This window comes from Microtus pennsylvanicus, chromosome 5, assembly GCF_037038515.1.
Source record: "Microtus pennsylvanicus isolate mMicPen1 chromosome 5, mMicPen1.hap1, whole genome shotgun sequence".
NCBI lineage: Eukaryota > Metazoa > Chordata > Mammalia > Rodentia > Cricetidae > Microtus > Microtus pennsylvanicus.
The window spans coordinates 88,565,260-88,576,507 of record NC_134583.1 but is presented as its reverse complement, the minus strand read 5'-3'; the positions used below and the strand labels follow the sequence as shown (position 1 = coordinate 88,576,507).

Genomic DNA, 11,248 nt, shown 5'->3' with positions numbered 1-11,248 from the left:
CTTTCATCTAACCCTCTGGAGAGGATTATTCAGGGCTGGAAGCTCAAATGTAGGTGCTGCCCCTGCCTTAGTCTGGGACTGTGGTTTGGGGACCAGCAGGAGACAGCTATCAACCAGGTAATTGCTGATTAGCTGCTGATTCTGGGATCAGTACCACACGGCAGGTGTTCAAGCCGGAGGAAGGCCTGAGGCCCCCTGCTCCATGCCAGGGTGGTAGAGGATGTGCCAGCTGGCTTCAGTGGGGTGCAGAGACAGACAGCTGTTGGGGATCTGCTCAGTGCCAGCCCAGGGGAGCAGACCTTGTTCCTCGTAGCTGTAGAGACCACAGAAGGCCTTTCAGTAGGACAAAAGTGTGAGCATCTCTACAGAGGGATCTGTGGACTGGGCTGGGGGCAGGGCAGAGAAGGAGGTGGAGAGTGGAAGGCTGAGTTAGTGGGTATTGTCATGGTTTGGGAGACAACGAGGAAGGGCAAGGGGCCTGGCAAGTGGCCAGGCAGGGCCATAGAGATGGAGAAGAGGGATGTGTCAGGCTTTGTACAGGAAGAAAACCTGGGCTGTCCATACCATGTGGACATCTTTGTGAGAACACAAGACTCTGCCAGGATGCCACTCCCCTGCCTAGGGAAAGTTGGCCCACTTTTGTCAAGTTCAAAGCATCGACAGGCAGGCAGGGCAGGGCACCTGGCTCTGACTCTGAGCTCGGGGGACTTCCCAGGTTTGAGCTGAGGTGGACTCAGTCCTGGAGAAACTCAGGGTAGGGAGGAAGCTGGGGAGGGGGTTAAGCCAGCGCCTCATGACTCAGCCACTTCCACCCAGTCAGCCCACTGGCATCTTCCGCTCCCCTGCTCCAAATTCCAACCTGGTGAGGCTGCTGGAGGCTGAGTCAGCGCTGGCACGGCACGAGAGCAACATCTCAAGGGGCTCTCTGCCAACACCCCTAACCCCCAACCAAGGCCAGGCCAGACGAGACAGGACAGTGCAGCAGTTAGGACCTGAGGCTGCAGCAGCCACACAGGAGAGGACGGCCAGGTCATGTGAGTGCCTATGCTCTGTGGGTTATAAGGTCTCTCCAGGTCAAGAACCACCCTCCAAGAAGGGAGGGATCAGAGGCAAGTCCCAGCTCTGCTCTCACTGAATCACCCTGCATTATCTTTTCTCCCATTGGCCTCAATTCTTTTTTTTCTCCCCGAGATAGGGTCTTGAAGCTCTGGCTGTCCTGGAACTCGCTATGTAACACCAGGTTGTCCTCTTAACTCCCAGAGATCTGCCTGCCTCTGCCTCCTGAGTGCTAGAATTAAAGGCGCGTGCCACCACACTTGGTGGCAACTGCTTGACAACAGGACTGGGCTAGCATCTCCTTAATGAGGTCACGAGTGTTGAGCGTTACACGTGGAAGTGCTTTGTAAACTATTCAGTGGCCTCTGAATAGGGTGGAAGAAGCGAATGCCATGCCAGGGCTTCTGGAGATGCCACCCATGGATATTCAGGCTGTTCACTGGCTAGGCTGCTCCAGTGTGACCATCTTGGAACTTCAGGGACAGAATGCTTTCATGCGAGTCCTGAGGCATGCACATGGTGGTTCAGACCTGCAATCCTGGCACTCCAGAAGCTGTCAGGAGGACCAGAACTAAGACCAGATTGTGCTACACTACTGTTTCAAAAAGGAGAAAACTGTGAGGGCAGAGGGCCTGTGGGTATAGCTCAGTTGGCAAAATGCCTAGCAGGCGCTAAACCCTGGGTTTAATTTTGGTCACTGCATAAACCTGGGCAGTAGTAAACTGGATGTGATGGTGCACACCTGTAATCCAACACGCCCAGCAATCAGGTACAGGCAGAGGATCATGAGCTCAAGATGAGTGTGCCTTTAATCCCAGCACGAGGCGAGTGGGCAGCCGCAGTCCAAGGCCAAGTTGGTCCACACAGCCAGAGCCACATAATAAAATCCTGTTTTTAAAAACAAAAAGTCTGAATTGGTGGCTTAGTAAATAAAGGTGCTCGCCTGACCAGAGTCGGATTCTTGGGACCCAACCCGTGGAGGGAGAACTGACTTCTCCAAGTTGTTCTCTGACCTCCATATGTACATGAGACAAACTAGCCTCTGCACACCATAAAAATGTAATTTTATATTGTATTGGTTCCAATATGTTATAAAGATATTTCTGTGTATAAAAGATTTTTGTTTTGCCTGTATGTCTCTAACCTATGTGTGCAATGCCTGTAGAGGCCAGAAGAGGGCATCTTATCCCCTGCAACTGAGTAGTTAAGAGGCTGTTGTTACCTGGCCACCTCAGGAATGCTGGGGGATTAAACCTACCATCCTCTGCAAGAATTATTAGTGCTTCCTTAAGTGCTGATCCAAGTCCCAGCCTCTTTAACTCCCCTCCCCACCCCACCCCTGAACTCACAGAAATCCACCTGCCTCTGCTCCCAAGTGCTAAGATTAAAGCATGTGCACCATGAATATAATTTTTTAAAAACCTAAAAGCGGGGGTGGGGGAGGTAGTACAGGCCTTTAAACCCAGCACTTTGGGAGGCAGAGCCAAATGGATTTCTTTGAGTTCCAGGCCTGCCAGGGCTACATAGTGAGCCCTTGTCTCAATAAAATTTAAGTCTAAAACAAATACACCTTAGGTCAAAGAGTAGTCCCTTGGGCCTTCCTGAAAAGACTAAGAAACTGATTCTGATCTATGGGTGCAGAGGGAGCTCAACTTTGTGGAAGTTCTCGGAAATGAAGCCTAGCCTCAGAAATGACACGCCATCTTCATTGCTAAGGGAGGAAGAATACATCAGCCTGGTCAGGTCAGAGTTGCCTCTTTGGGCCCTGCCCTTCCTCAAGAGCCAAAGCAGGTAACCACCAGGACAGTATTTTTAAAAAACACTCAAGACACGGACCCAAGCTGGGTTTTATTGAAATGCCAGGAGCAGGCACATGTAGTCAGGGAAGGGAACTTGATAATGCAGGCTATGAGTTTGCAGGGAGGAGCAGGCCTACATCCATGACCCTGCATCCGCTCTTGGCCAGAACATATATGGGCCCCACAACATGCTCAGTCCTGTAGGAGCCCTGCCACCTGGGCTGTGATGGCTCCAAGGGCAGGGACTGGAAGCACTAAGTTTTCTCCCTTACGAGGGAGCAAAGAAAAGGAAGATGCAGGGTGAGTCTAGTAGGGGACAGAGGTGGCCAGGGCAGGCTTCTTGAGTATCTGCACCCAAGTTGTGGTCCTGGGCAGTGGCGGGGAGCAGCATCAAAGAGGGCAGCTGAGGGCCCGGCCCTCGGTGAGCCAAAGCCCCCAGCCTGTGGGGGCTGGAGTCAACCTGGCACAGAGAGCAGAAGTTCAAAGGGACTGAGTACAGGCAGTTCCCAAGTCAATTAGTCCTCAGAGCTAGGGAGCATGGCCTTCTTGGGACAAGGAAGAGAAAAAAGAAGGATCCATCCCCCGCAGGGGAGCAAAAGGTGGTCTTGCCCACTAGGCCCCACTAGGTCAGTTCTACATTGTTGGCACGGTCCAACACTCGAGAGCCACGAGCATTGCCTCCAAGCTGGAAACGGCTCTCATAGAGAGTGGGGCAGAGGTGCCAGCGATTGGCTCGGTAGATGCCCAAGTAGGTGTAGACATCAGGTTTGTAAGTGAGCAAGCACTTAATGCCTGCAGCACGGATGGCAGAATCTGCCTCCAGCACACCCAAGCGGTCCGTGAAGTCGTCCGTGTAAACACAGATGACCTGGCGCCCACCCTCCTTGGCCCGTGGGCTCACCTTGGCCACCTGAAGACGGCCCTCAACTACAGCCCTGGCAATGCCAGCCCAGGCATGGTCCAGCTTGAAGCCAGGTGCCAGGTGAATCAGCCACTTGCCAGAGAGCACGCGGTGGGTGATGGCCAGCTGGCGCAGGGTACCTGGTGTGATGGGCCGCCCACTGGTCTGCAGAGCCTCCCAGGCCGCCTGCAGCCCTTGAACATCCCCTGAATTGGGAGTGTAACCCTGCCCATAGGCTGCAATCCAGCCCACAGGTTCAGAGTTGGGTGAACCTGGGTCCCCATAGCGAGTAACTTGAGATGGTGGGTACTTGGCCAGCCAGGCATCCAGCTCTGAGGCAGGTGTAGTACGGGAATCAAATACCAGCCAGGGATCCATGTCGGCTGCCATGGCCTCTGCAGCCAGGTGCTCAGCAGTGAAGCCATCTTCTCGGCCACCTGGAGAGTCCTCCTCTTCCAGCTCCTCGTTTGGTTCCATCCTGTTGTGAGGGAACAGAGCCAGGGGAGGTTTGAGAAAGTAACCACAAAGTGCTGGGTCCTCTAGGATGCCAGGCACTGGCTAAACTGTGTGGCCTTGGGCAAGACTTAATGTCTGTCTGTGCCTCAGTTGCTTCATCTTTACAATGGGATACAACTGATCCTGCCTAGATTTGTCTCTGGAATAAAATGCCGGAGGTGGAGTCGCTATTGTTAGTACTTTCACTTACAAACAAGGAAACCGAAACTGAGAAAAGGGGCTCGCCCAAGGTCACGTCTTTAGGGGTGGAATAGCTGTGGCGTGTGAGCTGGCACGGGACTCCCTGCACCTCTGGCCTGGAGACCGGCAGGCAGAAGGGCGCTGCGATTTCAGGGATGTAGGCACCACAGTCGGCCAACCCTAGAGGTGGCTATGGAGGGCTGGGCCTCCCGGCCAGCTATCTGGAGCACACTCAAAGACCGAAACACGGCGGCCTGGAGAGGGTAGCGGCCCACCTGGGGTCAAAGGGCGGCGTCAGATTCGAACCCGCTCCAGACGGAGCCTGCGGGAGGGCCCGGCTCCGGTCCTACCACACCCGCCGCCATTAGTGCCCACAGCCTCAGGGTTGCCCCCGCCCCGGGGCTGCCCCTCTCTCCGCCCCGCAGTCACCTCCGGCCTTCGCTCCGTTCCGCGCCAACCCAACTTCGGGCCCGGCTCCGTTCCTGCCCGGGGTCTGCGCCGCCACCCCCGCCGCGCCCCGCCCCTGCCACGGCCGCCGCCGCCGCCGCCATCTTAGGGTCCCGCCGCCTCAACAACAACTTTATAGACAAACGCAGTCACAGGGCGGGGCCAGAGGCGGAACCGGCTGACTGGGGGCGGGGGCTACAGGGGAAGGGGCGGAACGCGTTCAGAGGCGGGGCCAGCTCGAGATTCCTGGGAGGAGCCGGCCTGCGCGGGGCGGAGCTAACGTTCGTACTTCTACCTTGGGGGCGGGTGGGAGTGGCGGGTGATCCCTGAGAAGGACTCGCACCGCCCCGGAGGCTCCAAAAGCAGAGCGCCGGGGTTTGGGGCGCTGCTTGTCGACTGGCGGCGCTAGGACCCTGCGGGCAGCGGCGGGGGCGGAGCAGGCGGCAGCAGGACCCGGGGGAACCGCGGCGGGCCGGCGGCGAACAGGCCCGGAGCCGGGAGGCTGCGGGCGGCGGCGCTGGGCCTGGCTCAGCGAGAGAGGCCCCGAGATGCCAAGCAAGAAGAAGAAGTACAACGCGCGGTTTCCGCCGGTGAGCACGTGGCCGAGCTGGGCCTCAGCGAGTTGGACTCCCGGGAGGCTCGGGCCCTGGTCCTGCTGTGGGGGGGCGGGTGCCTTTAGGTGTTCGCGGCCTGACGCCCCGCCCCCTTCCATGCCCTACACTGGCTCGGTGCCTCCCGCCCCTTCTCTCGGGGTACCCCCTGGCTGCCCCCAGCCCTCCTGCAGGGTCGCAGGCCACGGCGTCCGAGCTCTGTCCCCTTCCTTCGGCAGGCGCGGATCAAGAAGATCATGCAGACGGACGAAGAGATTGGGAAGGTGGCGGCAGCTGTGCCTGTCATCATCTGTATCCTGCTAGGGGCTGGCTGGGATGAGGGGGCGTGGGGCGGGACTTCGGCACTCCCCTTTCTCAGATTCTCCTTGACGCCCCTCAGCCCGGGCGCTCGAGCTCTTCCTGGAGTCCCTGTTGAAGAAGGCTTGCCAGGTGACCCAGTCTCGAAATGCCAAAACCATGACCACGTCCCACCTGTGAGTGGCCGCAGAGCTGGGAAGGGCTTCTGAGGAGGCCGTGTCCCGATGGGGGAGTGGTGCGAGGCTGAGGGAGTTTGAGCCAGTTTGGTGGGTTTGGACTGCTGTAGGAGGGATTAGGTGTTCCAGGTGGAGGGCATAACCGGAGCCAAGCTCGCCAGACCGGGTGTCAGTGGGGAGGGGTGCTGTGACATGAAAAGCTATCCTTAGGGTTCCGCCTAAGTGTTTGGGGTCCGTTTGGACGCCTTCCTCTCCCACTTCTTCAGGAAACAGTGCATTGAGCTGGAGCAGCAGTTTGACTTCTTGAAAGACTTGGTGGCATCCGTGCCCGACATGCAGGGAGATGGGGAAGACAACCACATGGATGGGGACAAGGGTCCTCGAAGGTGGGTAGCCAAGACCAAGTATATAGGTGGGAAAGGCCAAGGCCACAGGGTTGGGGGTGGCTGGGGGGTGAACTAGGAGGAGAGAGTCCTCTGGGCAGATGGACTGTACCTTCCCGAAGGGGCCGGAAACCAGGCAGCAGTGGCAGGAAGAACGGAGGCACTGGAAGCAAAGGCAAAGACAAGAAGCTGTCTGGGACAGACTCGGAACAGGAGGTGAGTGAGGGGGACTGTGGGAAAGGCAGCCTGTGCTAGGCAAAGCTGGCTGAGGCTTGCTCTTCTTTACGACCCCTGGTATCCCTGTCTGCATGTCTAAATCCTCATAGACCTATCTGTCGTTGCTCTCCCAGGGGTCTGGGCTTCCCAGTGATGGCCCAGGCCTTCTCTCGTTAACCCTGACCCCTGCTGTCCTCACAGGATGAGTCTGAGGATACAGACACTGATGGAGAAGAAGAGGCACCACAGCCTCTGCCCCAAGCCAGTCACCCCCCTGCCCACTTTCAGAGGTAAGCAACCCCAGGGACACCAGCAGGAGGCAATGCCAAACTCCTCAGCACCCGGTTTATTTTCCTAGCCATTTGGTGTGGTGGTGGTTGGTGGCGGTGGCTGACTTAGGGAGTGGGGCGGGGGTGGAAACAAACACAGAGCCTGTTCTGAGATGGTCTTGTTCCCACCACCCTTGGGAGAGAACCTGGATAGTGCTCTTCACTGGGCCCTTCCCTCCTGGGGGGCTGGAGGATGGTGGAAGGCCTTGTGGGTTGTGTGAGTGCAGTAGCGTGCCCTGATTTCCTCCATTTTCTGTCCCACAGCCCTCCAACCCCCTTCATGCCCTTCACCTCTCCTCCTCCGCCTTTGCCCCCAGCGCCCCCTGGCCCCTCAGCACCTGATGCAGAGGATGAAGAAGACTATGACTCCTAGCGCTCATTGCCCTGACCCCAGGCTACATGCCCCCTTTTAGTTAGTATTAGCTGCTCTGGGGAGAAAAGAAAGATGGAATTGTTGTTAAATTTATTAAATACATTTATTAAAAAAAGGAAGAGGATTCTGGTTTCTTTTTAGCTTGTGTCCAGGGATTTGTGGCTGCATTATTTATTTATTCTCTGTACCTTTGAAGCCTGTCCTGGAACTAGCTCTTGTAGACCAGGCTGGCCTCGAACTCACGGAGATTTACCTGTCTCTGCCTCCCGAGTGCTTGTATTAAAGGTGTCCGTCACCATCACCCAGCTGTGGCTGCATTCTTATTGCCCCCCCTACTTACCTCCCCACGTGGGGGCAGGCGGGGACAGTGGTGGGCCAGCCAGTGACTGAGTAAAAGGGGGGGGCACTGAAGAAAGGAAGGGGTCTAAGGACCAAGCGACACATGCTGAGACAGTTGAAGGTTAACTCCTCATGTGCTGTGGACCCTTCTCTGAGCTGCTGAGAAGGGACAGATGGGACCAGGACTGAGATTGGGCCTTAAACGGTGGTGCTCTGCAGGTAGATGAGAGATAGCTAGCCGAGGGCCTGTGGAGCAGCTTCAGTGCCAAAGGCAAGAGCTGCATCCTGCAAGAGCTACAATGGTGAGGAAAGCGGGGGGTAGTGGCCACTTGGGGTTCCGAAGTCTAGGAAGCCTAGAGGGAGATGGTAGGTCCATCTACTAACAAGCTTCTTCCTGATGGAGACATTCAGGGGACCTTGGGGACATGCTGGGCGTGTGGGTGAGGTTGCTGGTGGCTGCAGAGGAAACCCAGGCCTGTTTGACCTTAGGCTTGAAGACAGGCTGCAGAGGGTATTGGTAAGTACCTCTTCTAGCTTTCTTTAGCTCTTTGGCAAGGGCGGAACCCTTTTCCAGCTGAAGGACACAGGAGGAAAAGAGAACATTTGGCTTGAAGATCTCAATTTTAGCTGTGATGAATTTGGGGTGCTCTTGAGGTCACTGAAGAAAGGATGAGTTGGCCATGTTATGGACGCCTAGAGACAGGTGTATGAACTTGGAAGACCACCAGACACAAAAGCTGCCACACGGAGCTATCCAGATGGTCTGGTAGAAGGGAGAGGACAGTTGTCAAATGTTTAGACAAGGAAGTATCCCAAAGAGGAGCACCTCTGCACACTGCTTCAGTAGTTAGAGCTGAGGCCATGCTGGGGCTCAGAAGGGACTTAAGGAATGCGGGGTATGTTTGCTGCTGCTTTGTAAAATTTATATCATGTGTAAGGGTGTTTTGCCTGAATTGTGCACTACATATGTGCTGGTGTGAACAGAGGCCAGAAGAGGGTATTGAATCCCCCAGAACTAGTTATAGGTGGTTGCCAGCCACCTTGTGGGTCCTGGGAGTCTGAACCCTGGTCATTTGGAAGAGCATGCTAAGCCATGTCTCCAGCCCTCCGCTTTTATTTTTTATTTATTTAGGTTTTTCTTTTTCTTTTTTTTTTTTATTTAGGTTTTTCGAGGCAGGGTTTCTCTGTAGCTTTGGAGCCAGTCCTGGAACTAGCTTTTGTAGACCAGGATGGCCTTGAACTCACAGAGATCCGCCTGCCTCTGCCTCCCGAGTGTTGGGATTAAAGGCGTGCGCCACAACCGCCCGTCTCAGCCCTCTGCTTTTTAAGATGGCAAAAGGTTTGGAGTAGGATGAGAGGCATTTGCCTAACGCTCACAAAGCCCTGGGTTAGATCCCCAGCACTGGAATATATATATATATATATATATATATATATATATATATATATATATATATATAATTAAAATTGACAGAACCGTAGGTTTCCAGAGAGGAAGGGGCACAGGACAGGAGGGGGGAGTAGCAGAACCTGAGGGAGAGAGGGTGGGGATGGGGTTTTGAAGGGAGCATGAAGAGCCAGTAGCTTAATGGAGACTGCACTGTGAAGTGGGAGGCAAAGTCACCCGTGCCGTGTGAGAAGACAGGCTAGGGCAGGGTTTAAGAGGGAGGACTTGACGACAGTGGTTGGGTGCTGTCTGTCTTTCCTCCACTCCCAGTTTGGTTATAATGCTCCTGTAACTCCACCCAACCTGAGGTGTAGGCAGCTGAGCCCACTTCTGGGACTGAATGGGCATGGTGCAGCCTGGTCAGTCAATGCAACACTCTAGGTATGGTGACGGCTGTAGAGCTGGCACTGACCCCCAGCACCTGAGCTGCTGATGCTGCTGGGAGCTGCTGGGAACTTTGCCCACTCCTAGGGTTGAGAACGAGAGCAGCACAGGCACTGGGCCCGAGGACATTGGAACACCTCAGTCCCATCAGGGGCCTGCCATGCCCACATTTCCCAGGCACATAAACCAGGAGATCTCCTCCCACTCCACCCACACCTGGGGAGCATGAGGAGTGAAGAGGGTGTGGGTCATAGGAACACTGATTTTTAGCTGCAGATGGGGACAAACCCAGGGAAGGTAAACACACAGGACACCATAGCAAAGGCCATGCCTAGCAGAAGCAAGAGTGGAGTTAGAAGACCCTGAGAGCCTGTCAAGTAGAATCCATCAAAGTAGAGGATTCTGGGGCTGGTGAGATGGCTCAGCAGTTAAGAGCATGGACATTCTTGTAGAGGACCCTGGTTTGGTTCCCAGAACCCACATGGAGGCTCACAGCCATCTGTAACTTTGGTTCCAGGAGACCCAATGCCCTCCAGCAACACAACACACATGTTTATACATTCATGCAGGGAAACATACACATAAAACAAAAATGTTAAAGTAAGTGGGCTCTAGGCCAAGTGTGGTGGCACCTATAATCCCAGTAGAGGCGGGAGGATCTCAAGTTTGAGGCTGGCCTGGGCAGCATAGTGCAACTCTTGTCTCCCAAGAGCTCGGGGTTCATAGGATGAGAAGTTAAGGAAACCAGGGTGCTGGAAAACCCTTGCTTCTAGACAGAAGACCTGGGGAAGCACAGGAGCCTGTGACCGAGCCTGCAAGTTCTCCTGCCCCTTTGTTCTGGGACTGGCAGCTCACCTTTAGGTTGGGAGCTGGAGCCTGTGCAGCTGGGCCCTGGGCTCACCTGCACTCACTTGTCTTTCACAAGCTCTGCAGCGCCTCTGCCCTGATTTTCCTCCTGCGTTTGGAGCTCACCTGTGCTAGCTGTGTGTGCCACACACGTTTACCTGTATTCGGAGCTCACCTGTGCTAGCCGTGTGTACTACACACGTTTACCTGTATTTGGGGGAATGATTTAACAGCCACAAATCTAGAGTTTGTCTCCTGCTCACCTAAGGTTCATGGTGGGCTTTACCTGGTCTTTAATAACTTTAGGGCCTTGGCCCTATGGCGCCACCATCCTCAGTACTTTGAAGGTCACTGGAACAGGGAAGTTCAGAGCCCCTGGAAGGTTTGAGTTTTGAGAGGGTCTCACTATGTAGCTCTGATTGGTCTAGAATTAAATTTGTAGACCAGGCTGACCTGGCTTTGGTGGGATTAAACTTTTCTTTTTTGAGACAAGGTCTTTATACATAGCCCCAACTAGTCTGATAGAAGCTTGGTAGCCCAGGCCTGAGCTCATAATAACAATCCTGCCCGAGCTCTCCAGCGATGGGAGCACAGGTGTGCTTGTCCACTCCTGGGTAAAGTTGGGACACAGAGCCGGACAGTGGTGGCACATTCGGGAGGCAGAGGCAGGCGGAGCTCTGTGAGTTCGAGGCCAGCCTGGCCTATAAGAGCTAGTTCCAGGACAGGCTCCAAAGCTACAGAGAAACCCTGTCTCAAAAAAAAAAAAAAAAAAAGAAAGAAAGAAAAAAAGTGTTGGAACACAAAGCCTACTTAACCTAGGTGACCATCAGCTATTTTTTAAAATACATGTTTTTCAAAGAATTAATAAAAGCATTTTGTTTTCTGAGACAGGGTTCTCTATGCGCCCTGGCTATCTTAGAATTCACTATGTATGTAGACCAGGTTGAA

The 11,248-nt window shown here is 54.7% G+C and overlaps 2 protein-coding genes across 4 annotated transcripts; one reads left to right on the top strand and one right to left on the bottom strand.

The window, feature by feature from the left end:
* Positions 1-2,889: 2,889 nt before the first annotated feature.
* On the bottom strand, positions 2,890-5,037 carry C5H11orf68 (chromosome 5 C11orf68 homolog). 2 transcript variants are annotated; one of them, XM_075973119.1, is made up of 2 exons: positions 4,882-5,037; positions 2,890-4,234 (listed from the first exon to the last, which is right to left on the bottom strand). In XM_075973119.1, exons 1-2 carry the CDS (start codon positions 5,001-5,003, stop codon positions 3,478-3,480), a joined length of 879 nt encoding a protein of 292 aa, XP_075829234.1. In that variant the 5' UTR covers positions 5,004-5,037; the 3' UTR covers positions 2,890-3,477. The 2 variants fall into 2 exon arrangements, with proteins under 2 accessions (XP_075829234.1, XP_075829235.1); XM_075973120.1 differs by having other exon boundaries at positions 3,696-4,249; positions 4,883-5,037.
* A 200-nt stretch (positions 5,038-5,237) lies between these two features.
* Positions 5,238-7,403, top strand: Drap1 (DR1 associated protein 1). Of its 2 annotated transcripts, none has more exons than XM_075973118.1 (7): positions 5,238-5,489; positions 5,729-5,801; positions 5,890-5,983; positions 6,250-6,369; positions 6,468-6,582; positions 6,784-6,872; positions 7,176-7,403. In XM_075973118.1, the coding sequence occupies exons 1-7, from the start codon at positions 5,448-5,450 to the stop codon at positions 7,282-7,284; spliced, it is 642 nt and encodes a 213-aa protein (XP_075829233.1). In that variant the 5' UTR covers positions 5,238-5,447; the 3' UTR covers positions 7,285-7,403. The 2 variants fall into 2 exon arrangements, with proteins under 2 accessions (XP_075829233.1, XP_075829232.1); XM_075973117.1 differs by having other exon boundaries at positions 5,302-5,489; positions 6,489-6,582.
* Positions 7,404-11,248: the final 3,845 nt, after the last annotated feature.

What these genes read in the sequence shown, in the direction of transcription:
- C5H11orf68 (XM_075973119.1), bottom strand. Translation starts at nt 5,003, where the DNA reads ATGGCGGCGGCGGCGGCGGCCGTGGCAGGGGCGGGGCGCGGCGGGGGT. An exon ending in GAACGGAGCGAAGGCCGGAG is followed by an intron (nt 4,235 to 4,881) that starts GTGACTGCGGGG and finishes CCCTCACAACAG; the next exon opens with GATGGAACCAAACGAGGAGC.
- Drap1 (XM_075973118.1), top strand. Translation starts at nt 5,448, where the DNA reads ATGCCAAGCAAGAAGAAGAAGTACAACGCGCGGTTTCCGCCG. An exon ending in AGCTGTGCCTGTCATCATCT is followed by an intron (nt 5,802 to 5,889) that starts GTATCCTGCTAG and finishes GACGCCCCTCAG; the next exon opens with CCCGGGCGCTCGAGCTCTTC. An exon ending in GGGGACAAGGGTCCTCGAAG is followed by an intron (nt 6,370 to 6,467) that starts GTGGGTAGCCAA and finishes TCCTCTGGGCAG; the next exon opens with ATGGACTGTACCTTCCCGAA.